General features: G+C 38.2%; 3 protein-coding genes, 2 long non-coding RNA genes and 1 other non-coding gene across 6 annotated transcripts; 5 read left to right on the plus strand and 1 right to left on the minus strand.

Annotated features, from left to right (window-relative positions):
- Positions 1-467: 467 nt before the first annotated feature.
- LOC129898777 (uncharacterized) lies at positions 468-2,520 on the plus strand. The gene is made up of 5 exons (XM_055973451.1): positions 468-677; positions 851-888; positions 975-1,086; positions 1,171-1,226; positions 1,327-2,520. The coding sequence occupies exons 1-5, from the start codon at positions 573-575 to the stop codon at positions 2,222-2,224; spliced, it is 1,209 nt and encodes a 402-aa protein (XP_055829426.1). The 5' UTR covers positions 468-572; the 3' UTR covers positions 2,225-2,520.
- Positions 2,521-3,936: 1,416 nt separating this feature from the next.
- LOC129900201 (protein yippee-like At3g08990) lies at positions 3,937-5,173 on the plus strand. The gene is made up of 5 exons (XM_055975126.1): positions 3,937-4,197; positions 4,496-4,527; positions 4,629-4,737; positions 4,809-4,864; positions 4,957-5,173. Exons 1-5 carry the CDS (start codon positions 4,090-4,092, stop codon positions 5,171-5,173), a joined length of 522 nt encoding a protein of 173 aa, XP_055831101.1. The 5' UTR covers positions 3,937-4,089.
- A 441-nt stretch (positions 5,174-5,614) lies between these two features.
- LOC129898783 (histone H4-like) lies at positions 5,615-6,184 on the minus strand. The gene has a single exon (XM_055973461.1). The coding sequence runs from the start codon at positions 6,080-6,082 to the stop codon at positions 5,771-5,773; it is 312 nt and encodes a 103-aa protein (XP_055829436.1). The 5' UTR covers positions 6,083-6,184; the 3' UTR covers positions 5,615-5,770.
- A 4,323-nt stretch (positions 6,185-10,507) lies between these two features.
- LOC129901249 (uncharacterized) lies at positions 10,508-12,938 on the plus strand. The gene is made up of 3 exons (XR_008769796.1): positions 10,508-10,814; positions 11,278-11,354; positions 12,762-12,938. It is a non-coding gene; the product is annotated as an uncharacterized LOC129901249 (long non-coding RNA).
- Positions 12,939-17,920: 4,982 nt separating this feature from the next.
- Positions 17,921-20,351, plus strand: LOC129901071 (uncharacterized). Its single transcript, XR_008769750.1, has 3 exons — positions 17,921-18,227; positions 18,691-18,767; positions 20,175-20,351. It is a non-coding gene; the product is annotated as an uncharacterized LOC129901071 (long non-coding RNA).
- Positions 20,352-22,260: 1,909 nt separating this feature from the next.
- TRNAH-GUG (transfer RNA histidin (anticodon GUG)) lies at positions 22,261-22,332 on the plus strand. Its single transcript has one exon. It is a non-coding gene; the product is annotated as a tRNA-His (tRNA).
- Positions 22,333-27,128: the final 4,796 nt, after the last annotated feature.

Below are 27,128 nucleotides of genomic sequence, written 5' to 3' on the forward strand. Positions count from 1 at the left end.
CTTAAAAATCTAATACCAACAATTAACGAATAAATTCGGATGAATCGAGTTATTTATGGATTGGATCCATATATGTCATTTCATCATCATGTTAGAAGAAAGGACATTTTTAACCATAAAGAGCAATTGGGATCCAATAAATAGGAGTGATATTTTTAACCTGATAATTAACGTTAAGGACAATTGCAGTCTAGTAGATGGAAGAAGGAAAAATTTAACCTTGCCTTTTTCAATGAACTTCTAATCAGAGAGAGTCCGAATTTCAAGCTTAGATATTCGAAATTCTAGTCCTTTCACATTATTGTGTTCTAATTTAATAATAATTTTTATATATTCAAGGGATTTCTCAAAGTGAATACCAAAATAAAAAAAAATAGAACTTAGTTGAATTTCCCTCCTTTCTTAATTAACAGTGAATTTGGATTCAAGAATCAAGAAGTGGTTTTTCTATATTAACAGTTCATTTTTCTGCTTTCTTGAATTCTCATTTTCCAGCAGCTCAAAGTTACATTCACAATCAGTTCATTTTTCATATTTCTCTTCCACTTTGTTCTGTAACAGGAGTTACAACAATGCTCCGATTTGGAGTTTCCAGTCATCTAATGAACTTACGTGATTGCATCCTTTGCTGTTTATGCGAAACTCGAGTTGCATACATCGAGGATTTCGTTCCTAATGTAAGGATTCTCTCCGCATCAATCATTCGTTTAGGACATGTAAGAAAGATTATCACTAGATTTTGATGAAATTGTTACTCATTTCATAAAGAGGATTCAATCCCTTAGTTCTTTTATATTTCTTGACTAAGCACAGAAAACCTTATTATGTTCTTGTCTTGTAAACTTTGCAGGCGGATGACTTAGTGTATGGAGGGTACTTTAATAGAATGTAAGTCTCAGGATTTCGAAAATTGGGTATTTCAGCATCTTGTGATTTGCCTAAGCTTCTTTCTACGGTCTGTATATTATATGCAGGTTTCATTTTTTTGTACCATTTAACCGACGAGGTCAGCTAGAACGACTAGATGGAAATACCCTACTCAATATTTACTGTATCAATTGTCGAATGCGGCTCGGCTGGAACCTTGTAAGATGCTAATATTAAAAAGCATTTGATTTTCACGACAAGACGATTTGGTTACTTAAAATACAGAATTTATGATTTCTTCAGGTTGCGACTACCCAAGAGTCCGACTATTTTGTAGTAGGAAGATTCTTTATGAAATTGTAAGTTTCTAAATACAAATTTGCAAATTGAGACTGTCTGTACACGTATATATGCAGTATGACTTGTAAGGTGTTAATTCAAATGAGTATTTTGTTGCAGGGAGCTGCTTATATACCAGAATGGTCAAACGTTGAGTGATGCTGTCTTTGGAGTCGCTATTGAACAAGCTCCTAATGATCAAGATTGGGGCATTAATGAACAGGTTCCAAATGAAAAAGATTTAGGGGCTAATGATCAAAATGCTGATCAAGATGGAGATGCTAATGAGAAAAATGCTGAGCAAGATGGAGGCGTTAATGAACAGGTTTCTAATGAACAGGATTTAGGCGCTAATGATCAAAATGCAGGTGCTAATGAAAAAAAAGCTGATCAAGATGGAGGCACTAATGATCAAAATGTTGATCAAGATGGAGACACTAATGAACAGGATCATAATCAAAATGGAGGCGCTAATGATGAAAATGCTAATCGAGATGTAGGTGTTAATGAGGCTGATGAAGATGGAGCCGCTAATGAGAAAAATGCTGATCAAGATGGAGGCACTAATGAGAAATATGCTGATCAAGATGGAGACACTAATGAACAGGATCATAATCAAAATGGAGGCGCTAATGATGAAAATGTTAATCGAGATGTAGGTGTTAATGAGGCTGATGAAGATGGAGCCGCTAATGAGAAAAATGCTGATCAAGATGGAGGCACTAATGAGAAATATGCTGATCAAGATGGAGACACTAATGAACAGGATCATGATCAAAATGGAGGCGCTAATGAGCTAAATGCTGATCAAGACAGAGACGCTAATGAACAGAATCCCAATGAACAAGATTTACGTGCTAATGATCAAAATGCTGATCAAGATGGAGAAGCTCAGAAACAGGTCCCTAATGAACAAGATTTAGGCACTAATGATCAAAATGGTGAGCAAGATGGAGGTGCTAATGAGCAGAATCATGAACAAGATGGAGGCCAGCCAACAAAACGAAAGAAGATGTAGATCAACTGGCTGATGGAATAGATAATATTGACGAATATGCAGACATTGATAGCCTACTCATGCTGATCAAAATGCAGAAAGATTCAAACTTTCTTATAGAGTTCATACGTTACAAAATGCTAATGTATAATTGTGTGATATTCCTTTTTCTCTTTTTGATTTTTAGATTATAGTACATATTATTACTTCAGATTGGAACAAAGCAATTGACTCTGAATTTTTTTTACCTGTTTGAGCTCTAATACTACTGTTCTCTATAAGCTGCTTATGTGGGTAAGTGGTGAAGTTAAATATAACAGGTATGCTGAGAATTGTGGATCCAATGGTTTTTACTTTCATCCTGAAGTTATGAGAAGATAACACAGTCCACTTTTTGTTCATTTCAATTGCTTTCTGCATGCAAGTGTTCAGCATGTGGCAAATGTTTGAGAAAGGGTAAAAACATTATTGTCATTTTGTAGTATGTGAGGCTTGGTATCCGTTTCATTTGACATTTCTAGATCTGCAATATTTGGAGCATATTTACTGTTTTGAGTTCTGTCAGTGTGATTGAGGACCTGTTTTAATAATGACTTACCAGACAAGCTAACTCTAGTTCCAGTGCGCTCATGTCATACTTATTTGAGTTTCTGCTTTCTGATGTTCAATTACCTAATGTATTGCAAATGTGTAACCTTCTGAAATCTTTAAAGTAAAACAGATGTTTGATAGTAAATCAATTTAACTTTTGTCTGTTTCTGGTTGTGACTTATTGCTAAAAACTCTTGCTGCCTAACGGCTTTAAGAGCTAATGCAAATCCTGCTCTTGGTCTGGAATAAACGCTTCATTTTGTAGATCCAATTGAAATAAATTAATGTTAAGCCAAGGAGAAGAGGAAGTAGAAACTTGATTCTCAATAAGTGAATCCTCAACACCACTTCAAATACGTTAACGGCATATTTGATCCAAAAGTTGAAAGGTCGGGTAAACTTGATCTGATAGGTAGAAAGAGCATACTTTAAAGTCATTTCTAACATATTAAGAGCATTTTTTACCCTATTCCGAAAATTGTATACAGTGGAAAGAAAAAAAAAACAGAATGAATTGAGCAAAAACCAAAAAAGGCAAAAGAAATATTAAGGAATATAAAATTAAAATATTATAACAAGAACATGAGTGTTAATACTCTTATGAGCAAAACACTCCTTGTTGTACATTTTAGCTTGATTATTGACTAAGATCAAGTGCAACATTCCAGTCCAACAAATAATATGTTCCCTTATCTTTTTCGTTCAATAAGATACACATGACTTTTTAAAACTGAAAATAAAGTTTTAACGAGTAAATTAAGGGTTAATATAACTATAAACTAATAAAGTATGACTATTGGGTATATTTTGTTCATTAAGTATGACGGTGGACAAACATAACTTATTTTTTTATAATAGAGGGGCAAATATAAGTCTTTTCCGTTGCTGAAATTAGACCAATAGAGTCACATATATCAGGTTATCAGTAACATAATTGAAGATCTGTATTCCTCATAAGTAAAAGAAAATAGGAGAAAAAGGAAACATAACTGGAAAACAAATTTCCCTCTTATCTGAGTTGAACGGTCATCAAGATATATAACTCTTCTCAACTTGATTCATTCAAGAATCAAGAATTTATTCTTTTATATCAAAAGCTAGTCTCATCATTTCAGAAGTATTAATCACCAGCCATTTTTTGACTTTCTTGAATTCTCATTTTCCACCACCTCTGTTCTTTTTACATTCATAATCAGTTGTCTTTTTTTCCATTCATAATTCGGCAATTCATCTGTGATATTGTTTCTGTAACATATCTATTAGGAGTTTGTTCTCGATTCAACAAAGTTGATACAATGGGAAGGCCCTTTATTCTTTACTACGATGAAATCCCTGATCAAGATTGCATCCATTGTCGTATCTGCAGAACTCGAATTGCATTCGTCAGGGATCACTTTGCTAATGTATGGATTCTCACTCGCACTGCATCATTTCTAGCAATTTGTTATAACAAACCAAATGGTTCTGTCATTTGTGGGCTACATACATTTTCTTTGATACTCCAAAGTAAATGTTTTGAATTTCTTCTTAATTGTTCTTAACTGTAACGAATTGTCTCTTTTGATAAAATTGCCCTTCATTTCATAAAGAGAACATGTAAGATTCAATCTTTGACAGCTATTTGTATCGTGAACTGTGATTAATTCAGCACTCTGTTATATTCTTGACCAAGCTCATTTTCTTGTCTTGTACATTTTGCAGATATCCAATCATGCATGGGTCTTTCATAATATGTAGGTCTCATGTTTGGAAATTGGGTTTTACAGACCAGCTTAAATTATTTTTTTGCAGTCTGAGGCATATATGCATATGTTACAAACCTCTATATATGCAGGTTTAATGTTGAAGTACCAGAGGATGAGGGATATCATCTAGTAGTAGATGGCAAAACCCTAGCCTATACTTACTGTATCAAATGTAGAAACCTGCTTGGGTGGAAACTTGTAAGTACCAGAGGACGATTTTGTTCTTTGTTAAAATAAAAAAAATCTGACAGAATTTATGATTTCTCCAGATTGCAATCGCTCAATATTCCAGGTATCTTAGAGAAGGAATATTCATTATGACATTGTAAGTTTATAATTACAAATTTGTAAATTGAGACTCTACACATATATGGTATAACTTGTAAGATGTTCTAACAAATGAGTAATTTGTGGCAGACGCAACCATGGCCCAATTGAACAAGGTCCTAATAATCAAGATGGAGATGCTAATGAGCAGAATGCTGATCAAGATGGAGATGCTAATGAACAGGTTCCTAATGAACAAGGAGGGGATGTTAACGCACAACATGTAGGCGCTAATGAGCAAAACACTGATCAAGATGAATGGGCTAATGAACAGATTCCTAATGATCAACAAGGAGGAGCTAAATGAGCAAAATGATGATCAAGATGGAGGTGCTAATGAAGATACAACTCTGCGGGCTGAGGGAATAGATAATCATGATCCAAATCCAGAACTATGATCAAACTATTGATGAAAATGCAAACATTGACAACTCATTTACCATGTTGATCAAAATGTAGAAGCAACGAACTAAAATTTAAGCATTTGGCATACTTGTCAAATTGATAAAAATGGACTCTGTTGTAAAGAGTAATAAAATTTCTAGTATGTGATGTATCCTCTCTCTGGTAAACAATCAAATAATTTTTAAATCTCATATTGGTATGCCTGTTTCATCTCTCTTGCTTAAAATCTCATAAAAATTGCCAGGTGTAATGGTTAAACTTCTGAAGGATTGCACATATAATAATCAGTTTAGATGAATCAATTAGCAAAAATAAATCAGCAGCCGGAAGACGACCAATGTAATTACTAAAAACTGAACTCTGTTCATTGATAATGTAATGAGAAATTACAACATCTAGAGCATAAGATCAACACTTCACAGAACGAAAACAGCCATAAACGCAATTGTAAACTAAAACCTACCTTTACTACCAGTATTCCAACATAAAAACAACAACTCTAACCACCAAATCCATAGAGAGTCCTTCCCTGTCTCTTAAGGGCATAAACAACATCCATAGCAGTAACAGTCTTTCTCCTGGCGTGCTCAGTGTAGGTGACAGAATCACGAATCACATTCTCCAAAAAGATCTTTAGAACTCCACGGGTCTCCTCATAGATGAGACCAGAGATACGCTTCACACCACCCCTACGAGCAAGCCTGCGAATAGCTGGCTTAGTGATGCCCTGGATGTTATCTCTTAGAACCTTCCTGTGCCTCTTGGCTCCTCCCTTGCCCAATCCCTTGCCTCCCTTTCCATGACCAGACATTTTCACACAGAGAATTGAAGAAGAAAAAGTTTCTAGGGTTTTGAATTTGGATGTAATTACTGATGAGAAATGAGGGGATGGTAGGGGTATTTATAGTTGATGAATTTGGGCGTCGTGGATTTGGAGGACGGTTTGAAATGAGGCGGGCTTAAAATCGTGGCCGCTAAATTTTGGGGAATTTATTTGTTAATCCGACGGATAGCAATGTCGATCCGTGTGAGAAGCAGAAAATGGAAATTAGCCGTTGATTGGACATGAGATCTACGGTGTGAAGTGCTTCTTCATGTTTGGTCGCGGATTGTGCTTTTTCAATGAGAGAAAAGTGGGGTTTACGAGAATCTAATCTTGTGACTCAAATATTTGAATAACTATTTACTGGGCCCGAATGAAGGTGGAAAATGAAGAAGAGAACAGATAGTCTCTGATGACATTTTAATTTTTTTAGAAAAATAATAAATAAGCGGAAAAAATTCAAAAAATATTTTCAATATATTAGAAATGATTGAAAAATGTGTTTGGTGTCTTTTCTATTTATTGGATCAAATTTTGTCCCTTGGGATAAAAATGTCCTTAATATATTAAAAATGATTCAAATTTATCTACTATTAGATCAAAAATCCACTTAACATATTATAAATAACTCAAAAATAATTTTAATTCTAATTATATATGTCCGTAAAAAAATTATTATACTATGGCAATTATTTAGTTTGCTTTTGATTTGTAATTTTCAATTTTTTAGAAAGTTCTGATCTTGGTTGTTTGTCTCAATATTTGGCTTACCTAATAAAAGTATTTGTTTTAAGTAAGCAAAATATAGTGTTACCTTCCAATGATGGTGATTATAAATAGTAGCTAGTGATGATGGTGGATGGAATGATCAATAATAGTGATTTGTGGTGGTAGTTGATTGTGCAATGTATGATAGTAATATCTAATGATAATGGTGTTTGATAGCAGTGATTGGTCATATATATTGATGACTGGTGGTGTCGTGGTGTTGATTATTGATAATGATTGATAGATAATTAGTGTGATGAGGTAGCTTATGATGATAATCGTAAATGATGGCTAAATATGGTGATCGATATGGCAATGAAAGTTGATAATGATGGACAGTAACTATGCAAGTGGATGAATAATGATATAATGTCATGTTTGCAAAAATCCTCGGACTAATAACAACTTAACGATAGTATGACTTTATTATAGATTTTAATAATTTAAATTTATTCATACTCAATAAGTGATTGTAATAGATGAATAATGGTGGGTGATTGTAATATATACATACATATGCGCTTCAAAAGAAAATCATTGTTATTATTTAGAGTAGAATACTTTTTTACTTCAATTTTTTCTGCATTCAAATATGACAAAAATAAGATGGATTATTGATTTTTGAGTCGGGAAACAGAATTTAACTATCGTTTTAAATGTAATTCATGAAACGTAACCAAATTTCAGTATAAAACGAATTTACAGAAAGTACTTTTAATTGAAACACAAAACAACTTCAACACATGATGCGTAAGTTTAATTTTTTGACAATTAAAACTTCAACACAACTTATTGGAATATCAAACTTCATGAATCAAACTTTTATAAGTTCAAATATTCATAATTTAAGTGAGAAAAGTTGTTTCAAACTCCATAAATTATTTATGGAGTTCAAATTCCAAAAATAATTGGTGAAGTTCAAACTAATAATTATAGAAACTTTAATGAATATTTCTTGGAACATTTTTGTGTTTAAATTAGTTAAGAGTGTTTTTATCAATATTTCATTTATATATTAGAAAGTTGTTTAATAGTAAATAGTTTTTGAAATAATAACAACAAGTGGTTGTTCTCATACGATTTATAGTACTTCAAAAGAATATTATCCTGATATACTTGACGTCTATAAATTTCGATTATTTTCAATAAAATGAGAGAAAAAATAGATAAAATGTTCATTTTGTCTGTTACACTTGATGTCTATAAGCCTACATTATTTTTTGGTACAAGGAAGGGAAGTCAGATAAAATGTCTATTCAATCAAAAAATTTATTCAAAATTACGTAAGTATCACTAATTACATAAAATGACCATTGAATCACTTTCAATTTCAAGCACATTGCATTTTTCGTTACGCTTTCCTTTTGTTCTCTGGTCTTATGCTTTCAGCCATTAATGATCTTTTCTTCTTCCTCCTTCTTCCTTATTCTTTTGCTGCTTTCGTCCTCCTCCCCCTCCTCCTTCTTTGTCACGATCCAAAAATAGGCCGTGAGTGGCACCCACACTTAACCTCCTAGGTGGGAGAACCAACGATACAAACCCCAACTAATAAATATAACAATAATAACGCGGAAGCTCAAACTTATACGATTTCCCAAAACCTGAAAGTCATCACACGAAGGACATCTAAATTCTAAAACTAAGTCTCGAATTATCAAACACCAAATAAATAACATAACGTGTCCGAAAACTAAGGACGTCATGCCATGACAAGAGATTCCATCGCCAGCTAGAAGGATAGCTCACCTTGCAATCCGATGAACTGGACACTGACTAGAATTGAGGTCGAGTCGAAACCAATGGAAGACTCGCTGCACTCCACAAATAAAACAAAGAAAGATACAAGTAGGGGTCAGTACAGGACAACATGTACTAAGTAGGTATCATCGGCCGACTCAAAATAGGAATCAATATGCAATAAGTAATAACGGGAAATCAACTGTAGCACTTAACAGGTAGCAACCAACAAGATCAAGATCAAGTGACAACACAATGAACAATTTCATAACCAATCAACAACATTAAGATCACATATGAGGACTCAAGCCTCCACATCACACTCTTTTGGAAAATGAGTTATTGGAGATTGGGTAGTATTAAGTTATTTTAATCTGTTTTTCTTTAATATTACCATGTCGGAACATGACACCTGATCCAAATATACCGTGTCGGAACGTGACACCCGATCCAAACATACCGTGTCGGAACGTGACACCCGATCCAATTATAATGTGTCGGAACGTGACACCCGATCCAAATATACCATGTCGGAACGTGACACCCGATCCAATTATAATGTGTCGGAACGTGACACCCGATCCAAATATAATTAATTTATCATTCTTCATGATTACATTCCACTTCATTAACAATATTTCATCAAGCCTTCTTTATTCAAGGCACCATTTTTGATAGGGCAAGTTCAAGATTATGGATTTCATGGCCTTAGGATTTCAGACCAATCACAACAACATATCAACCATCCAAACCACAACAATTAAATGCGTAGTAAACTTCACACATTACCCAATGAATATCAATCACTATTAAGAGTCTATCTATGATATAGAATAAAAACCATAACCTACCTCAATCGAAAAACCAAAATCAAGCAATGTAATGACCCTCAAGGTCATTTTTGGAATTTTTGTAAAATGACCATTTTACCTCTCCCTTTAGATACCCCGAGTCATTTCTAATTGTTACCGGGTGTTGATTTTTAGAAAATCCTATGAAAAGTTAAGTCTTTGGAAATTTTGAGTTTCATAAGCTTTAAGTGTTAAAAAGTGGTATTTGGGGTCAATTGGAGCTACGGGTCTCAAAATGGAATTCCGTCGATTCCAGCAGCTCCGAAATGTCGAAATAGGCTTAGGAGACTTTACGGAATCAGTTTTGGAGATGTAACGAAGATTTGAGGCCTTGAGTTGAGAATTTGAGGAACTTTAATCTAAGGTTTGACTTTGGTCAACTTTTGGAGTTCCGATGCTCGGGATAGAATTCCGACAACTCCGTTGGATTCAGGAGATGGTTTTTGGTCTAGAAGAAGTGTTGTTTGATTTTTTAGAGGTCTCGAGTCCATTTTGGTATTTTAAAGGCCTAAGTTAGTTTAGTTGCGACTTTTCGAGTTTTGGGTCAACGAGATCTCGGATTCAAATTATGATGGTTCCATCAGCTTCGGAATGACCAAATTAGGCTAGTAACACTTTTGGAATGACTATCGAGGCAATTGATACGAGTTTGGGGCCATTTGGCGCATTTGACTTTGAAATTTAGCCTATAGTTGACTTTGGTCAATATTCTTGGAAAACGCGCTCGAATAAAAATTCTGACATCGCAGTTAGTTCTGAAATGTCAATTTTGGTCAGGAACGACCTTTCGTTCGCTTCCCGAGGCTCCCGAGCTAATATCGAGACCCGTTGTGGAAAATGACTCTTGGATGTGGGACCCACTTTTTATTAAAATGATCTCGTATGGGAATTCTGAATGAGCCATTGAGTCCGCAACGTCAAATTTAGTGGGGTAGCATATTTTGTTTATTTTTATCTGATTCCGAACGAATTCCGAAAGTTCGTTCGGAGATTTTAAATTGTGGCAAAAACCAGAAAATCTGCAGCAGTGCAGAATATTTTCAGATTTTTCTCCTCAACTTTGAACCCTCATTTCTTGAGTTCTAGAGCTCCAAATTGGGTGATTCAAAAGGCAAAATTGTGAGGTTTTTCGTGGAGAATGCATTGGAGAAACTGAAAACTGATTTGGAGTATTCGATTCTGGTAAAAATCGTGATTTTATTTGCAGCAGTATCCATTTTCGGAATGGATTTTTGAAGAACTTTGACAAGTTATATCTTGACCAATATAAATCCGATTTGGGTGATTCCAGAGGCTATCTTGCGTGGAAATTTAAGGAGAACATCGTGGAAGTTTCAGAATCTATTTTTGGCACGTCGTTCGAGGTAATAAATTGATTTTAAGCAGCAGATTTAGTCATTTTCGGAATGAAATTTTGTTGAAAATTGAAAGAGTGTATCTTGGTCAATATAACTCCGTTTTGAGTGATTCTTGAGGCTAGATTGTGGGGTTTTTCGCAAGGAACGTCATGGTATAATTTGTTTTGATTGACAGTATTTCGTTTTTGAGAAATCGACGTGTAAGGAGGCTGCCTTATATCGTTTTCTTAGTTTAAAAATGTGGGAATTGATTTTTGATCGTCTTACGTAATTTCCCACCCCGAATTATGTTATAAATCTGATTTGTGTGCTTGGGGTGACGTGTAGAACCTGTTTTGGGGGTCAAATCTGGAATTTCGTATGTGGGCCCCACAATTCCCGTTTTCGACCCCAAAATTGGTCCATTTCCAAAAATTATGAAATTAGTGTCTAAACGACCGTATCGACGTTGTGGTTCTATTTTTGACAGCTTGGCAGCGTTCCGAGGCCGTTCGAAAGGGAAAAGCTCCAGCACAGTGATTTGGAGCCCGCGTGTTTGGCCTACAGGTAGGCTACGGTTTACCTTTCTTTAGATTGAGTTGGAATGTGTGAAAGCATGTTGAAATAGTTGGGATTTTGGTTGGGTAGTTTAATTGTATATCTCAGGTGTTAGAAATCATGTTTTAGGCTTGTTATCGGGTTTTTCGGGTATTTAGAAGCAGATGTATCTTGTCGTTATTTGTTAGTATTATAAGGAGAGTTGAATGAGCATGCTGTTGATACTGTGGAGTATGTTGGCCTTAGTATAGGTGTTAGAAATCATGATTTAGGCTTGTTATCAGGTTTTTCAGGTATTTAGAAGCATGTGTATCTTATCGTTATTTGTTAGTATTATAAGGAGAGTTGAATGAGCATGTTGTTGATACTGTGGAGTATGTTGGCCTTAGTATAGGATGTAAACTTTCTTTATATGCCCGGCGTCGCTCCGGTGGACTTAGATCCCTGTAGAATGGTGTAGCGGGCTAGTGCCTAGTAGTTGGCCTTAGCTAGGCGATACCCTTACTCTTAATAACACTCCCACCCATAACTCGGTATAGTCATAACTTTTGAGATGCGTTGGCAATACTAGAATTCGTGATCGTTTGGCTTCGGCTCCGGTTCAAGTTTTGGCGGCTTATCAGTTAACACATTGGGGAGGAAATTCTCGGTACTGTTGTTGATTAGTTGGAAAGGATATATTCGAAACCATTGGATAAATTATCTATGTGCATCTGGGTACCCAGTCCCGGCCTCCGTTCTGAATTATCGGGGAGCATCCGGGTACTCAGTCCCGGCCTCTGCCGACTTGCTAGTATGACGAGCATCCGGGTATCCAGTCCTGGCCTCGATCATACCGATGTATTACAGCGAGCATCCGGGTACACAGTCCCGGCCTCGACCGCACCGATGTATTACGGCGAGCATCCGGGTATCCAGTCCCGCACTTATGTATTATGGCAAGCATCGGGGTACCCAGTCCCGGCCTTGGCCACTTTGAATATTCGGGCGAGCATCTGGGTCCCAGTCCTGGCCTCGACCCCTAAGTCACCCCTAGATCGATTGACTCTTGGAGATTCTGGGTTTTGGAAATGATACAGTACTTCGGTTCCTGACATCGCATATTATTGGTTCCTAGCCTTGGTAGTTGTAGCTATTCTGTGTACTCGGCGAACTTATGGGGGTTCGTTCGGGTTTTTATTTAACTTGTGTACGAGTGTCCCGGCTGGGCTTATGGGGTTCCAGTTGGGTATAGTTAGCTGTAGCTCTCGTAGATAGTACTCTTTTCACTTTAGATGCTTATGTTGATTCCTATTTAGGCTTATTCCTCTTTTTCATATTGTTTTCACCTTTTCTGCTCAGTCGGCCTATGATGCCTACTGGGTACCTGTTGTTTTGGTACTCATACTACACTCTGCATCTACTTTCGTGATGCAGGACCGAGTACCAGCTACTGTCACGAATAGATCGAGCTTGTTGCAGTCAGATTCGGAGACTAGGGTGATAACTTGGCGTTTTTGGATCACTTCTGTCTCCTTCAGAATGGATGGCCCGTCTTTTGCCTTTTGAGACTAGCCAGTTGTTGTATATATATGTCTGGTCCACTTTTGGGACTTGTACTCGTCTTTTATTTTATAGCAGCTCTGTACTTGTGATTTCCAGGTTCTGGGAGGGATCTTTAGTTATTTAAAACATGTTTTGGTTTACTTCCGCTTATTCATTCTGTTTACTTTTATAATTCAATGCTCTTATATAGTTTTAGCCTTCAAACACATTACTTGAAGTTCCGGGTTGACGGGTTGGCTTACCTACTAGAGGGTTATAGTAGGTGCCATCATGACTTACAAAATTGGGTCGTGACAAGTTGGTATCAGAGCCCTAGGTTCGTTGGTCTCACTTGTACAGAGCTAACGTCTAGTAGAGTCTCGCGGATAGGTGCGGAGACGTCCGTAACTTATCTTCGGGAGGCTACAGGATGTCATTAGGAACATTCTCTATGTTGTATCATTTCGTACAGTGTTGTGTCTTATTGATTCTGTGAAATCTCATTTGTCCCACTCACTCTTTCACAGGAATGGTTCGTACGCACGGTACCACCGGTAATGATAACGCACCAAGGCCCGACATGCCTAGAGGTCGTCCTCGTGGGATAGGTAGGAGAGCAGCACCAGCTCCCAACCCAGAGATAGAGCCAGAGCTGGTAGAGGATCATCAGGACGCTCCTATTCCTACTCAGCCAGAGGGACCACCACCACCAGCACAGCCTCCAGCTGCACCAGTTATGACCCCTGCACTACAGGCAGCGATTGTGCAGCTCCTCACGGCTATTGGAGTTGTACCACAGGCCCCGACCCCAGTATCAGGCATACTAGCACCGCGGGATCCGCTTGTTCAGCCAGTACCTGAGGTTCAACTGCCTCCACCAGTTGTTGCACCCCCGCCAGCAATCCAGAGGGTATGATGTCATTACAGGATCAGAAGATGTTAGGGATATTTTAGAGGCTATCGCCCCCGATATTTTCTGGAGCCACTGGCGAGGATGCCATGGAGTTCTTGACTACCTGTCAAGAGCAGCTCCATTCCTTGGGTCTTGTGGAGTCCAGAGGCGCCGACTTCACTGCTCACCAGTTTAGAGGGGCAGCCAGACAGTGGTGGCGCTCTTATTTGCAGTCCAGACCAGCTGGGTCACCACCATTGACATGGGCCCAGTTCTCAGAGGCTTACTTAGCTCGATACATCCCTAGGAGTGTTCGGGACCGACTTCAGGATCAGTTTACTCGGTTGGAGCAGGGCCACATGACGATTGCAGAGTACGAGGCTAGATTTCATCAGCTTTCCCGACATGCCACTATGATTCTACCTACTGAGGAGGAGCGGGTACGATGTTTTGTGCGTGGATTAAGACCTTACCTGAGATTGGGGACCGAGCACCTTGTTTCTGCGGGCCGCTCTTTTCTGGATGTGGTGGATCATGCCCGCACGATCGAAATTATTCATCGCCAGGCCCAAGGGGGAAGCGATAAGAGACCCAGGCATCAGGGTAGCTTCAGTGGGTCACATTCTAGAGGCCATGATAGTTATGACAGGCCCCGCCAGCGGTTTCAGCAGGATAGGTACCAGCAGGGTCAGTCCAGCCGGCCGATTCAGGCCGCCCTGCCAGCAGTTGAGGGTAGTCAGCCCCATTCGGGGGGTTCCACTACAGGGCAAAGCTCGAGGGAATCAGGTCTGCTTTCTTCCTACTGCGGATGAGTTATCAAGGGTCGCTCAGCTTCAGGATGCTTCGATTGTGGCTCACTAGAGTACTGGGCTAGGGAATGTCCCGGCCGGGCTAGACTGTTGGTAGTAGCACCACTTCCACCAGGAGGTATAGATCAAGGCCACGGCTGCGGCGATGGTCAATAGGGTGTTCGAGAAGGTTCCCGGGGAGGTAGGTCAGGTGGTAGGGCGAATATTCGTGGGGGAGGCCGACAGGGCCACTTCTATGCTGCTCCGGCGAGGGCAGAGGCTGAGGCATCAGATGATGTTATCACAGGTACTATCCTTATTTGTCAGCAGACTGCTTCAGCTTTATTTGATCCAGGTTCCACGTATTCCTATGTGTCTATATATTTTGCTCCACGTTTGGGTATTCCTTATGAGTCACTTGAGCTCCCGTTATATGTTTCGACCCCGGTAGGGGATTCTTTAGTAGTGGATCAGGTTTGTAGATCCTGTGTGGTGACTATTTAGGGGCATGAGACTCGGGCAGATCTTATTTTACTTGATATGCTGGACTTCGATGTTATTCTGGGCATGGATTGGCTATCCCCTCATCATGCGGTTTTGGACTATTATGCCAAGACCGTTACATTAGCAATGCCTGGTATTCCCCCGGTCTTGTGGCAGGGTGTTTATAGTCGCTCACCGACTGGGATCATATCCTTTATGCGGGCCCGACGGCTAGTTGCATCCAGGTGCTTAGCATACTTAGCTTGTGTCCGTGATGTGTCCAGTAAGGCCCCTACTATTGATTCAGTTCCTGTGGTTAGGGAGTATACTGATGTCTTCCCTACTGACCTACCTGGTCTACCCCCAGAGAGAGATATTGGCTTTTCCATAGATTTGGAAGCCGGGCACTAAGCCTATTTCTATACCACCTTACCGTATGGTCCCCGCAGAGCTCAAGAAGCTCAGTGTGCAGCTTGAGGATCTTTTAGGTAAGAGATTTATTCGCCCGAGTGTGTCGCCGTAGGGTGCACCCGTCCTATTTGTTAAGAAGAAGGATGGGACTATGCAGATGTGTGTTGATTATAGGCAGCTGAACAAGGTGACGGTGAAAAACCGTTACCCCATGCCTCGTTTCGATGATCTATTCGACTAGTTTCAGGGTGCGACTGTGTTTTCTAATATTGACTTGAGGTCTAGCTACCACCAGTTGCGGATTAGAGAAGCCGACATTCCTAATACTGCGTTTCGGACTCGCTATGGCCACTACGATTTCCTTGTGATGTCTTTTGGACTTACTAATGCCCTAACAACTTTTATAGACCTTATGACTCGAGTATTCAGTCCTTATATTGACTCTTTTGTGATTGTACTCATCGATGATATACTAGTATACTCACGGAGTAGAGAGGAGCACGTGCAACATTTGAGGGTTGTGCTCCAGACCTTGAGAGACCAGCAACTTTATGCTAAATTCTCAAAGTGCGAGTTTTGGTTGGAGTCTGTGGCATTTGCTAGGACACGTGGTATCCAGAGAGGGTATCAGGGTGGATCCGACGAGGATTAAGGTTATTCGTGGTTGGGCTAGGCCCACATCTGTTACAGAGATTCAGAGCTTTGTTGGATTGGCTGGGTATTATCGATGATTCATCGAGGGTTTCTCCACCATTGCATCACTATTGATCCATTTGACTCGCCAGAATGATCCCTTTGTGTGGTCCGAGGAGTGTGAGTCAAGCTTTCGGAAGCTTAAGAAGTGTTCAGTTCCAGAACATCAGTTTCATTTTGAGTTCTGGTTTTTCAAGTTGAGGTTGGGATTTGGGGCTTTGCGCGGGGTGTCTTTGTTTTGATTGTTTTCATCCTCATATGTTCAGGTAGAGTATGTAACTCCTTAGAGGTTGGTGTTGTATGGTTCGATAGGCAATTTTCGAATTGCGTTGAAGGTTTTCGAGATAGGTAAGGATTGGTAGAACGCCCTTAGTGGCTTGGAGAAAAGAATTTGAAAACAAAAGACAAATACTTGAAATTTTGAGTGAGTTGTATCTGCCATGGTCGTGTATTACTCAATTCGGTGGTTTTGGTTTATTTTGGTTGTCCTCAATTGAAATCCAGTGTTTTGAGTCAAGTTCGGGCTAAACGAGTGAGAGTTGGAGCCCAAGAAAGGACTGAAGGAGTTTTTGGAGTTGGAAGTGAAATTGAGGATTTTCTTCTCAGCCTAAGTTCTGTGATGGCGTTGTTCAACTCGAGAGGGTGTCTAAAATTTATGCAAAGCATGCAGGTCCAAAACCCTCGTCCTTTCGTGCCTCTAGAGAGTGATTGTACTTTTACTTTCGCGGACGAAAGTTCTTTTAGTAGTGGATATTGTAATGACCCTCAAGGTCATTTTTGGAATTTTTGTAAAATGACCATTTTACCTCTCCCTTTAGATACCCCGAGTCATTTCTAATTGTTACCGGGTGTTGATTTTTAGAAAATCCTATGAAAAGTTAAGTCTTTGGAAATTTTGAGTTTCATAAGCTTTAAGTGTTAAAAAGTGGTATTTGGGGTCAATTGGAGCTACGGGTCTCAAAATGGAATTCCGTCGATTCCAGCAGCTCCGAAATGTCGAAATAGGCTTAGGAGACTTTACGGAATCAGTTTTGGAGATGTAACGAAGATTTGAGGCCTTGAGTTGAGAATTTGAGGAACTTTAATCTAAGGTTTGACTTTGGTCAACTTTTGGAGTTCCGATGCTCGGGATAGAATTCCGACAACTCCGTTGGATTCAGGAGATGGTTTTTGGTCTAGAAGAAGTGTTGTTTGATTTTTTAGAGGTCTCGAGTCCATTTTGGTATTTTAAAGGCCTAAGTTAGTTTAGTTGCGACTTTTCGAGTTTTGGGTCAACGAGATCTCGGATTCAAATTATGATGGTTCCATCAGCTTCGGAATGACCAAATTAGGCTAGTAACACTTTTGGAATGACTATCGAGGCAATTGATACGAGTTTGGGGCCATTTGGCGCATTTGACTTTGAAATTTAGCCTATAGTTGACTTTGGTCAATATTCTTGGAAAACGCGCTCGAATAAAAATTCTGACATCGCAGTTAGTTCTGAAATGTCAATTTTGGTCAGGAACGACCTTTCGTTCGCTTCCCGAGGCTCCCGAGCTAATATCGAGACCCGTTGTGGAAAATGACTCTTGGATGTGGGACCCACTTTTTATTAAAATGATCTCGTATGGGAATTCTGAATGAGCCATTGAGTCCGCAACGTCAAATTTAGTGGGGTAGCATATTTTGTTTATTTTTATCTGATTCCGAACGAATTCCGAAAGTTCGTTCGGAGATTTTAAATTGTGGCAAAAACCAGAAAATCTGCAGCAGTGCAGAATATTTTCAGATTTTTCTCCTCAACTTTGAACCCTCATTTCTTGAGTTCTAGAGCTCCAAATTGGGTGATTCAAAAGGCAAAATTGTGAGGTTTTTCGTGGAGAATGCATTGGAGAAACTGAAAACTGATTTGGAGTATTCGATTCTGGTAAAAATCGTGATTTTATTTGCAGCAGTATCCATTTTCGGAATGGATTTTTGAAGAACTTTGACAAGTTATATCTTGACCAATATAAATCCGATTTGGGTGATTCCAGAGGCTATCTTGCGTGGAAATTTAAGGAGAACATCGTGGAAGTTTCAGAATCTATTTTTGGCACGTCGTTCGAGGTAATAAATTGATTTTAAGCAGCAGATTTAGTCATTTTCGGAATGAAATTTTGTTGAAAATTGAAAGAGTGTATCTTGGTCAATATAACTCCGTTTTGAGTGATTCTTGAGGCTAGATTGTGGGGTTTTTCGCAAGGAACGTCATGGTATAATTTGTTTTGATTGACAGTATTTCGTTTTTGAGAAATCGACGTGTAAGGAGGCTGCCTTATATCGTTTTCTTAGTTTAAAAATGTGGGAATTGATTTTTGATCGTCTTACGTAATTTCCCACCCCGAATTATGTTATAAATCTGATTTGTGTGCTTGGGGTGACGTGTAGAACCTGTTTTGGGGGTCAAATCTGGAATTTCGTATGTGGGCCCCACAATTCCCGTTTTCGACCCCAAAATTGGTCCATTTCCAAAAATTATGAAATTAGTGTCTAAACGACCGTATCGACGTTGTGGTTCTATTTTTGACAGCTTGGCAGCGTTCCGAGGCCGTTCGAAAGGGAAAAGCTCCAGCACAGTGATTTGGAGCCCGCGTGTTTGGCCTACAGGTAGGCTACGGTTTACCTTTCTTTAGATTGAGTTGGAATGTGTGAAAGCATGTTGAAATAGTTGGGATTTTGGTTGGGTAGTTTAATTGTATATCTCAGGTGTTAGAAATCATGTTTTAGGCTTGTTATCGGGTTTTTCGGGTATTTAGAAGCAGATGTATCTTGTCGTTATTTGTTAGTATTATAAGGAGAGTTGAATGAGCATGCTGTTGATACTGTGGAGTATGTTGGCCTTAGTATAGGTGTTAGAAATCATGATTTAGGCTTGTTATCAGGTTTTTCAGGTATTTAGAAGCATGTGTATCTTATCGTTATTTGTTAGTATTATAAGGAGAGTTGAATGAGCATGTTGTTGATACTGTGGAGTATGTTGGCCTTAGTATAGGATGTAAACTTTCTTTATATGCCCGGCGTCGCTCCGGTGGACTTAGATCCCTGTAGAATGGTGTAGCGGGCTAGTGCCTAGTAGTTGGCCTTAGCTAGGCGATACCCTTACTCTTAATAACACTCCCACCCATAACTCGGTATAGTCATAACTTTTGAGATGCGTTGGCAATACTAGAATTCGTGATCGTTTGGCTTCGGCTCCGGTTCAAGTTTTGGCGGCTTATCAGTTAACACATTGGGGAGGAAATTCTCGGTACTGTTGTTGATTAGTTGGAAAGGATATATTCGAAACCATTGGATAAATTATCTATGTGCATCTGGGTACCCAGTCCCGGCCTCCGTTCTGAATTATCGGGGAGCATCCGGGTACTCAGTCCCGGCCTCTGCCGACTTGCTAGTATGACGAGCATCCGGGTATCCAGTCCTGGCCTCGATCATACCGATGTATTACAGCGAGCATCCGGGTACACAGTCCCGGCCTCGACCGCACCGATGTATTACGGCGAGCATCCGGGTATCCAGTCCCGCACTTATGTATTATGGCAAGCATCGGGGTACCCAGTCCCGGCCTTGGCCACTTTGAATATTCGGGCGAGCATCTGGGTCCCAGTCCTGGCCTCGACCCCTAAGTCACCCCTAGATCGATTGACTCTTGGAGATTCTGGGTTTTGGAAATGATACAGTACTTCGGTTCCTGACATCGCATATTATTGGTTCCTAGCCTTGGTAGTTGTAGCTATTCTGTGTACTCGGCGAACTTATGGGGGTTCGTTCGGGTTTTTATTTAACTTGTGTACGAGTGTCCCGGCTGGGCTTATGGGGTTCCAGTTGGGTATAGTTAGCTGTAGCTCTCGTAGATAGTACTCTTTTCACTTTAGATGCTTATGTTGATTCCTATTTAGGCTTATTCCTCTTTTTCATATTGTTTTCACCTTTTCTGCTCAGTCGGCCTATGATGCCTACTGGGTACCTGTTGTTTTGGTACTCATACTACACTCTGCATCTACTTTCGTGATGCAGGACCGAGTACCAGCTACTGTCACGAATAGATCGAGCTTGTTGCAGTCAGATTCGGAGACTAGGGTGATAACTTGGCGTTTTTGGATCACTTCTGTCTCCTTCAGAATGGATGGCCCGTCTTTTGCCTTTTGAGACTAGCCAGTTGTTGTATATATATGTCTGGTCCACTTTTGGGACTTGTACTCGTCTTTTATTTTATAGCAGCTCTGTACTTGTGATTTCCAGGTTCTGGGAGGGATCTTTAGTTATTTAAAACATGTTTTGATTTACTTCCGCTTATTCATTCTGTTTACTTTTATAATTCAATGCTCTTATATAGTTTTAGCCTTCAAACACATTACTTGAAGTTCCGGGTTGACGGGTTGGCTTACCTACTAGAGGGTTATAGTAGGTGCCATCATGACTTACAAAATTGGGTCGTGACAAGCAAGCTAATTGACCAAAGTCCTTCCTTTCTTCAGTGTCCCAGACCGTTTTCAATCTATCAAACATATAATATTTGTAAGCAAGCGAATCCGTAGACACCCAGATACTATAACCCATTTTCTAAATCTCAAGTCTAGGGCTAAGTCTCAATTCTTTCAAATAATATAACTCTAATGATATTTATATAATACAATATACCTAATATTTAATTACATTGTGATAATTATAAAAAAAAACAAATTTTAAATCAAAACTAGTACCTAAAACACAAAGCCAGTTACATTTACCCGTGAATATGTTAGGCATAATGCTATCTGTATATCTATCCTATAATATAAATTGATAACATTCCTCCCAAAAATGAGATAATCATTATGGTCAAAATTACATTCTAATTACTCAATAGTTATTGTCCACAGTAACAAACAAATATGCCAATATTGTAATTTAATGACCAATTCTTTAGACTAACTGTAGAACCTATATGCCCATATTCATATAACCATTATGCAATCCTTATCTCACCACTATTTCCTCCAATCACTGATCCAATCTAAACAATATTTTCTTAATCCAACTCCAGCCGTCTTTTCCAATTCATTACTCTTTTCCCAACACTAATTGGACATTAAGTAATATACTATATATCCTATCCTAGCAAGTAATTCACAAAACAAGTATGTTACCTGAAATAATTTTTCTTAAGGAGACCTTTCGTCCGCCGCCGCAGGTGAGTTCTTGCTCACACCCTTCTCTTCTCTTTTCTTTTCTAATTAAAATAATTATGTACTACAATTCATAAATCCTATCTTTTTATTTTAATAATTGGTATAGAGTGTTAAATAAATTATTAACTTAGCCCACTAATTAAATTAGTTATTTAAATATACCCCTTAACTAAATAATTATAGTTATGGAAAAGTCCAAAATACCCAATTAAAAATTTACGGAATGAGTCTTTTATGAAATAAAAAGTCCTAATACTCAAAACGACCTAACGGGTCGTTACAATCCTTCTTCTTCCATGTTCAAAACTTCTTCAAAGCTCGATCTTTAAATTTGACATGCCACAAACATAAATTATTTTAAGTGAATTATGTATTAAAGGAGTTGAAACATCGAGAGCAACTCGTATCTTATTTTTAGAATGCTTAAAGATAATTTTGAGTTGATCAGGATTCAAAGATTTCATTAGCTATTGAAGTTTCTTCAAATATTGATACACACTATTGATACATAGCATACATAGTATACATTAGATATACAAAATATAGCCTATTTATACAAAATGGATACACTACGTATGTATTACATATACATGCATACGGCTATTTTGTTGATTTTTTTGTTGCTTGTACATATTGGTAAGTAGGAATGGACATCGGCCTTAGGGATAGGAGAGACTGACCCTTATCTCATTGGATAGAAAAGTTATTTTCTATATATCATCCATTCAAAAGAAACTAAGCAAAATAAGATAGAATGGATGCTTTGTAACTAAAAACAAAATGTATGTTCATTACACTAATTGCATAAATCAAATATCATGTGTTTGTTGTTAGATAATTACCTACTACATCAGTATTTTCTTTAGTCAGAGAGCTTCGCCTTAACTATGTCTTTGAATGTAATTAGAAGTTATATTTCACATGAACAGCAAGTGGCTGTAGTTTAGTGGTGAGAATTCCACGTTGTGGCCGTGGAGACCTGGGCTCGTATCCCAGCAGCCACAATAATTAATATTTTCTATTGCGCCACTCATTTTTCATTTGGGTTCCATTCTGAACGTCAATTAGGGCTAGTTGTTCTGGGTCCTTACCAATATTTTATTTCTTTTTGGGAATTTGTATACCTTTTTTTTTTTGAATTTACACTACAAGTCAAGCAGTCCATAACAAGAAGAAAGGTATATCATCAAAACCCTAGCCGCCACCTATCTTTTTCTCTCTGTGGGAGCTCTCCATTTTCAGGCAGATACTGGCCGGAATGGCCGAAGTAACCGGGGGAAGACCTCCTCTGGTAATGCAGAACACACTCAACACTTTAATCACCCAACCTACTATACCTCATACTGAAATCCCAAAAAACAATAACCAAAATCAATCCTATGCCAATCTCTTCAAACCCACAAACTCAGAAACAGCCTTTACCAAAATACCACCAAAGCAGATTTCATACATCAACGGAGAACCTTTTATTGCCTGGAAATCCAATGAGATCCAGCAGATGATTGAGAAGGAGAAACTGCAGTATGCAATAATAGGTAAGTTTTCATATGACAGCATTGATATTAAAGAACTAAGGAAGGTAATTCCAATACAGTGTGGAATTAAAGGGGTACCAATAATAGGACTGCTGGATGAAAGACATATTCTGATTCGACTAAATTTTCTAGAAGACTATGTTAAAATGATGTCGACACCTATATACTACCTCAAGATACATGATAGATATTGCCAAATGAGATCTTTTATATGGAACCCATGGTTCAACCCAAAGGAGGAGACATCAAAGGCAGTGGCTTGGATAAGCTTCCCTGAACTACCCCCAAATTTTTTTGTTAAAGAGGCAGTCTTCTCCATAGCAACTGCAGTAGGAAAACCACTAACGGTGGACCTGGCTACAGCAAACAAGACAAGACCAAGCTGCGCAAAAATCAAAGTCGAGGTAGATTTATTAGCAACTTTACCACAAAGGATTAATATTGCAGAAGAGGATGCTTCAGGAATACTTAAATCAAAATGGGTAAGGATAAACTATGACTACCTACCAAAATATTGCAAACACTGTAGACTTCAAGGTCATGAAGAAAAAGAATGTAGAAGTCTTAATCCTGAGTTGGCTAGACAGTTTAAAGAAGATCTACGAAAAGAAAAGACACAAGGAATTAACACGGACACACAAAATAAAGAAGACAATCATGGAAGAAAGGAAGGGTACACTACTGGTAAACAAGAATGGATGCAAAGAAGGAGCAAATACAAGAAGGATAAATCAGGGATTATAATCGGGGAAGCGAGTCCAATACAAAAGAAAAAGGATATAACCATGGCAAACACAAACCCTTTTGCAACACTGGAAGAGGTCCCAGAAAACCAAGATAATATGAATAATACACAACCACCACAAGAAGATACTAGAACATGGATTGAGAAGAGTTTCTATGCCCACAAAAATCAAACAAAGGAAACAGTCAATGTTACCAATGGTACAGAACAAACACAAGGAGATAGCAACAAAAAGGGACAGAAAAACTGCAACAATCAGCTGGAATCATTTACTGAACACATAGTAAATGACATTGAGGAAGATATCTTACCTGAGAATCCACAAATACAAACACCAAAACGAATCCTCCAAACAGAAACTGCAGCATCAAACTTCCAAGAGGAAGAGAATGAACGAATCAACAACAACAACACACAGTCCAGTGGGAACAGCAGCAAGACTACAGCCACAAGTAGAAAGGAACAAACATCTGAGGAACAAGAAAATATGGTAAAATTTCAGACCCCTGATCTAAATCAAATAGAACAAGAAAAGGAAAACAATAGTCAAAACAAAGATTTGCCTCCCAAAATCCACAGCTGGAGGGAAGGAGAGAGACAAAAACAGAATCAACAAGAAAGAAAAAATAATACAAACAACATGGAAAGTGAGGAAATCAACCCAAGAAATATAGAAGGAGCATACCAGGGGAAAGAAGTTCAAGAGATGAACAAGGAGCAGCAAAAACAAGGAATATCAACAAAACCAAAACTAAATATGGAAAGGAGTAGCAGAGATTTAGATGAACATACCTTAGAGCAAAACTTGGAAGCAGCTTTAAGAGCAGGAGATATATCACCTAAACACCTTCAAAAAGGAGGAAAAGAAAGGAAAAAATTATTCTCAAGAGAGACAAGTGTACCACCTGGGAATGGAGTACACACAAGAAGGCAGATTAATAAACTCAATCAACCATGATAAATGCTCTTATATGGAATATTAGGTCAGTCAATACCATGGAAGCCTTTACAAGGTTGATAAAGCTTAATCAAAAACACCATTTTGGATTCATAGGTTTAATGGAACCTTTTCAAGACACAGACAAGATAGAAGATTATAAAAGAAGACTAGGCATGGAGCATGCAATGGCCAATATATCTGGTAAGATCTGGGCTTTTGTGGAAGATCTTTTTGAATATCACATAATAATGAATCATCAGCAACAGTTAACCATAAAATTAAAAATTAGAGGAAGTCAAGAGGAGATACTAGTAACACTGGTATATGCAAAATGTACACAGATTGAAAGAAGGGAGTTATGGGACTCTATGGAGAATCTAGCTACCTCAGTCAATATCCCATGGATGATAGGGGGTGATTTTAATACAATAACATCAGAAGAGGAGAAACTTGGAGGCCTACCAGTAACCATTAATGAGATTATGGATTTCAGGGGATGTATCCAAAATTGTGGAGTGTCAGATTTGGGATTTAGTGGCAACAAATTCACATGGTGGAATGGTCAACATGGGGATGACTGTATCTTCAAGAGACTGGATAGATGTTTGGGTAACCAACTACTACAAACAAAATACTCTAGTATTGATATCAAACATTTGATTAGAAATGGTTCAGATCATGCCCCTATGTTAATCACCTACACAGGAGACAATAGAAACATAAAAAAACCTTTCAAGTTTTTAAACTTTTGGATAAAACATGAAGGATTTATGGAGATAATCAAACAAAATTGGACAGCTGAGTTTATGGCAAACCCTTTCATACTTTTTCAACATAAATTGAAAAAGGTGAAAGCAGCTTTGTCACAATGGAGTAAATCAGCCTTTGGAAATATATTTCATGAAATTGAAACCCTGGAAGAGATCATCAAGGTAAAGGAAACCCAATTTCAGAACTATCCAACACCAACCAATAGACAGGAATTACACAAAGTGCAGGCTGATTTAAACAAATTCTTACATCTAGAAGAAGAATTCTGGAAACAGAAAGCTGGGATGCAGTGGTTTCAAGATGGAGATAGAAACACAAAATTCTTTCATGCACATGTACAAGGGAGAAGGAAAAGAATGCAGATAAGAAGAATGCAAGGAGAAGATGGGAACTGGATAGAGGAGGAAGGAGAAATAATCACAGAAGCCATCAACTATTACAAAAATCAGTTCACAAAGGGAGAAGAACCAAAGGAATATGAAATTCTAAACCACCTTCCCAAAATGATCTCAAAGGAAGACAACATGAGTTTTGAAGCAGAACCTACCAAAGAAGAAGTTAAGGCAGTGGTCTTTCAATTAAATAGGAATAGTGCAGGAGGACCTGATGGCTTTACAGGTGTTTTCTACCAAGACTGCTGGGAAATCATTGGAGAGGATATCACCAATATGATGAAAGCCTTTTTTTGTGGTGCAGAATTGCCCAGGTTTGTTACTCACACTAATTTAATACTAATCCCAAAGAAAGATTTGGTTAACACTTTTTCGGATATGAGACCAATTAGTTTGAGCAATTTTGTGAACAAAATCTTTTCTAGATTGATCCATGAGAGACTAATTTCCAAGATAACTAATAATATATCAATCAACCAAGCTGGTTTTATTAAAAACAGAAGCATAGTGGAGAATATTCTACTGACTCAAGAAATTGTATCTGACATAAGACTAAGAACAAAAGATGCTAATGTTATAATGAAACTGGATATGGCAAAAGCCTATGACAGGGTATCCTGGCTGTTTTTAACTAAAGTTCTTAGACAAACAGGATTTTCAGAAAAGAGTATAGACATGATCTATAGAATTGTCAGCAATAATTGGTACTCAGTCTTGATAAATGGACAACAACAAGGCTTTTTTAAATCAACCAGAGGAGTAAAACAAGGGGACCCTCTATCCCCTACCCTATTTATCCTAGGAGCAGAAGTCCTATCAAGGAACCTAAATGCATTACACCATGACTATCAGTTTAAGAACTTTGGCATGCCTAAATGGAGTCCAAAAATCAATCATCTTGCATATGCAGATGACATGATTATCTTTACCTCAGCAGATATAGTATCTTTGCAAAAGCTTATAGTATATATTTAGTGGCCATCGTAGCTAATTTATTTTTAACTATGCGGCGCCTAGCAAAAGCAATACTATATTTTTTTATTCTTATGGGAAACAAGGAAAAAGTTGGGATTTCTTAAGGTGCGCAATCTTGACTTTGTAAAAGCTTACAAAGGGCACTCCGTTATATTTTGTCGGAAAGAATTTTAAGTGAAGTTTCCTAGTAGGTAAGACAAGAAGCAAAGTTTTGTTATTTTATTTATGAAAAATTTAGATTGGTCTGTTTTTTAGTTGTCTCGTTGTTAATTAAGAAAAATTAGTTTTAAATAAAGTGTTAATTCAATACAGCTGTGATAAGTAAACGGGACGTAATATTACATGAATCAGTTTTGACCCACTTTTGAAGTTTCGATATATGTGCTTAATCCACTAAAACATTGTCGTGCTTTAATTTTAGCCTTTGACAGTTTGGCGAGCC

This window comes from Solanum dulcamara, chromosome 8 (genome assembly GCF_947179165.1).
Source record: "Solanum dulcamara chromosome 8, daSolDulc1.2, whole genome shotgun sequence".
Classification (NCBI taxonomy): Eukaryota; Viridiplantae; Streptophyta; class Magnoliopsida; order Solanales; family Solanaceae; genus Solanum; species Solanum dulcamara.

Coding starts and splice junctions, on each gene's coding strand:
- LOC129898777 (XM_055973451.1), top strand. CDS start 573: ATGCTCCGATTTGGAGTTTCCAGTCATCTAATGAACTTACGTGATTGC. Junction 678..850: donor TCGAGGATTTCGTTCCTAAT/GTAAGGATTCTC, acceptor TAAACTTTGCAG/GCGGATGACTTAGTGTATGG. Junction 889..974: donor GGAGGGTACTTTAATAGAAT/GTAAGTCTCAGG, acceptor TATTATATGCAG/GTTTCATTTTTTTGTACCAT.
- LOC129898783 (XM_055973461.1), bottom strand. CDS start 6,082: ATGTCTGGTCATGGAAAGGGAGGCAAGGGATTGGGCAAGGGAGGAGCC.
- LOC129900201 (XM_055975126.1), top strand. CDS start 4,090: ATGGGAAGGCCCTTTATTCTTTACTACGATGAAATCCCTGATCAAGAT. Junction 4,198..4,495: donor TCAGGGATCACTTTGCTAAT/GTATGGATTCTC, acceptor TACATTTTGCAG/ATATCCAATCATGCATGGGT. Junction 4,738..4,808: donor ACCTGCTTGGGTGGAAACTT/GTAAGTACCAGA, acceptor TGATTTCTCCAG/ATTGCAATCGCTCAATATTC.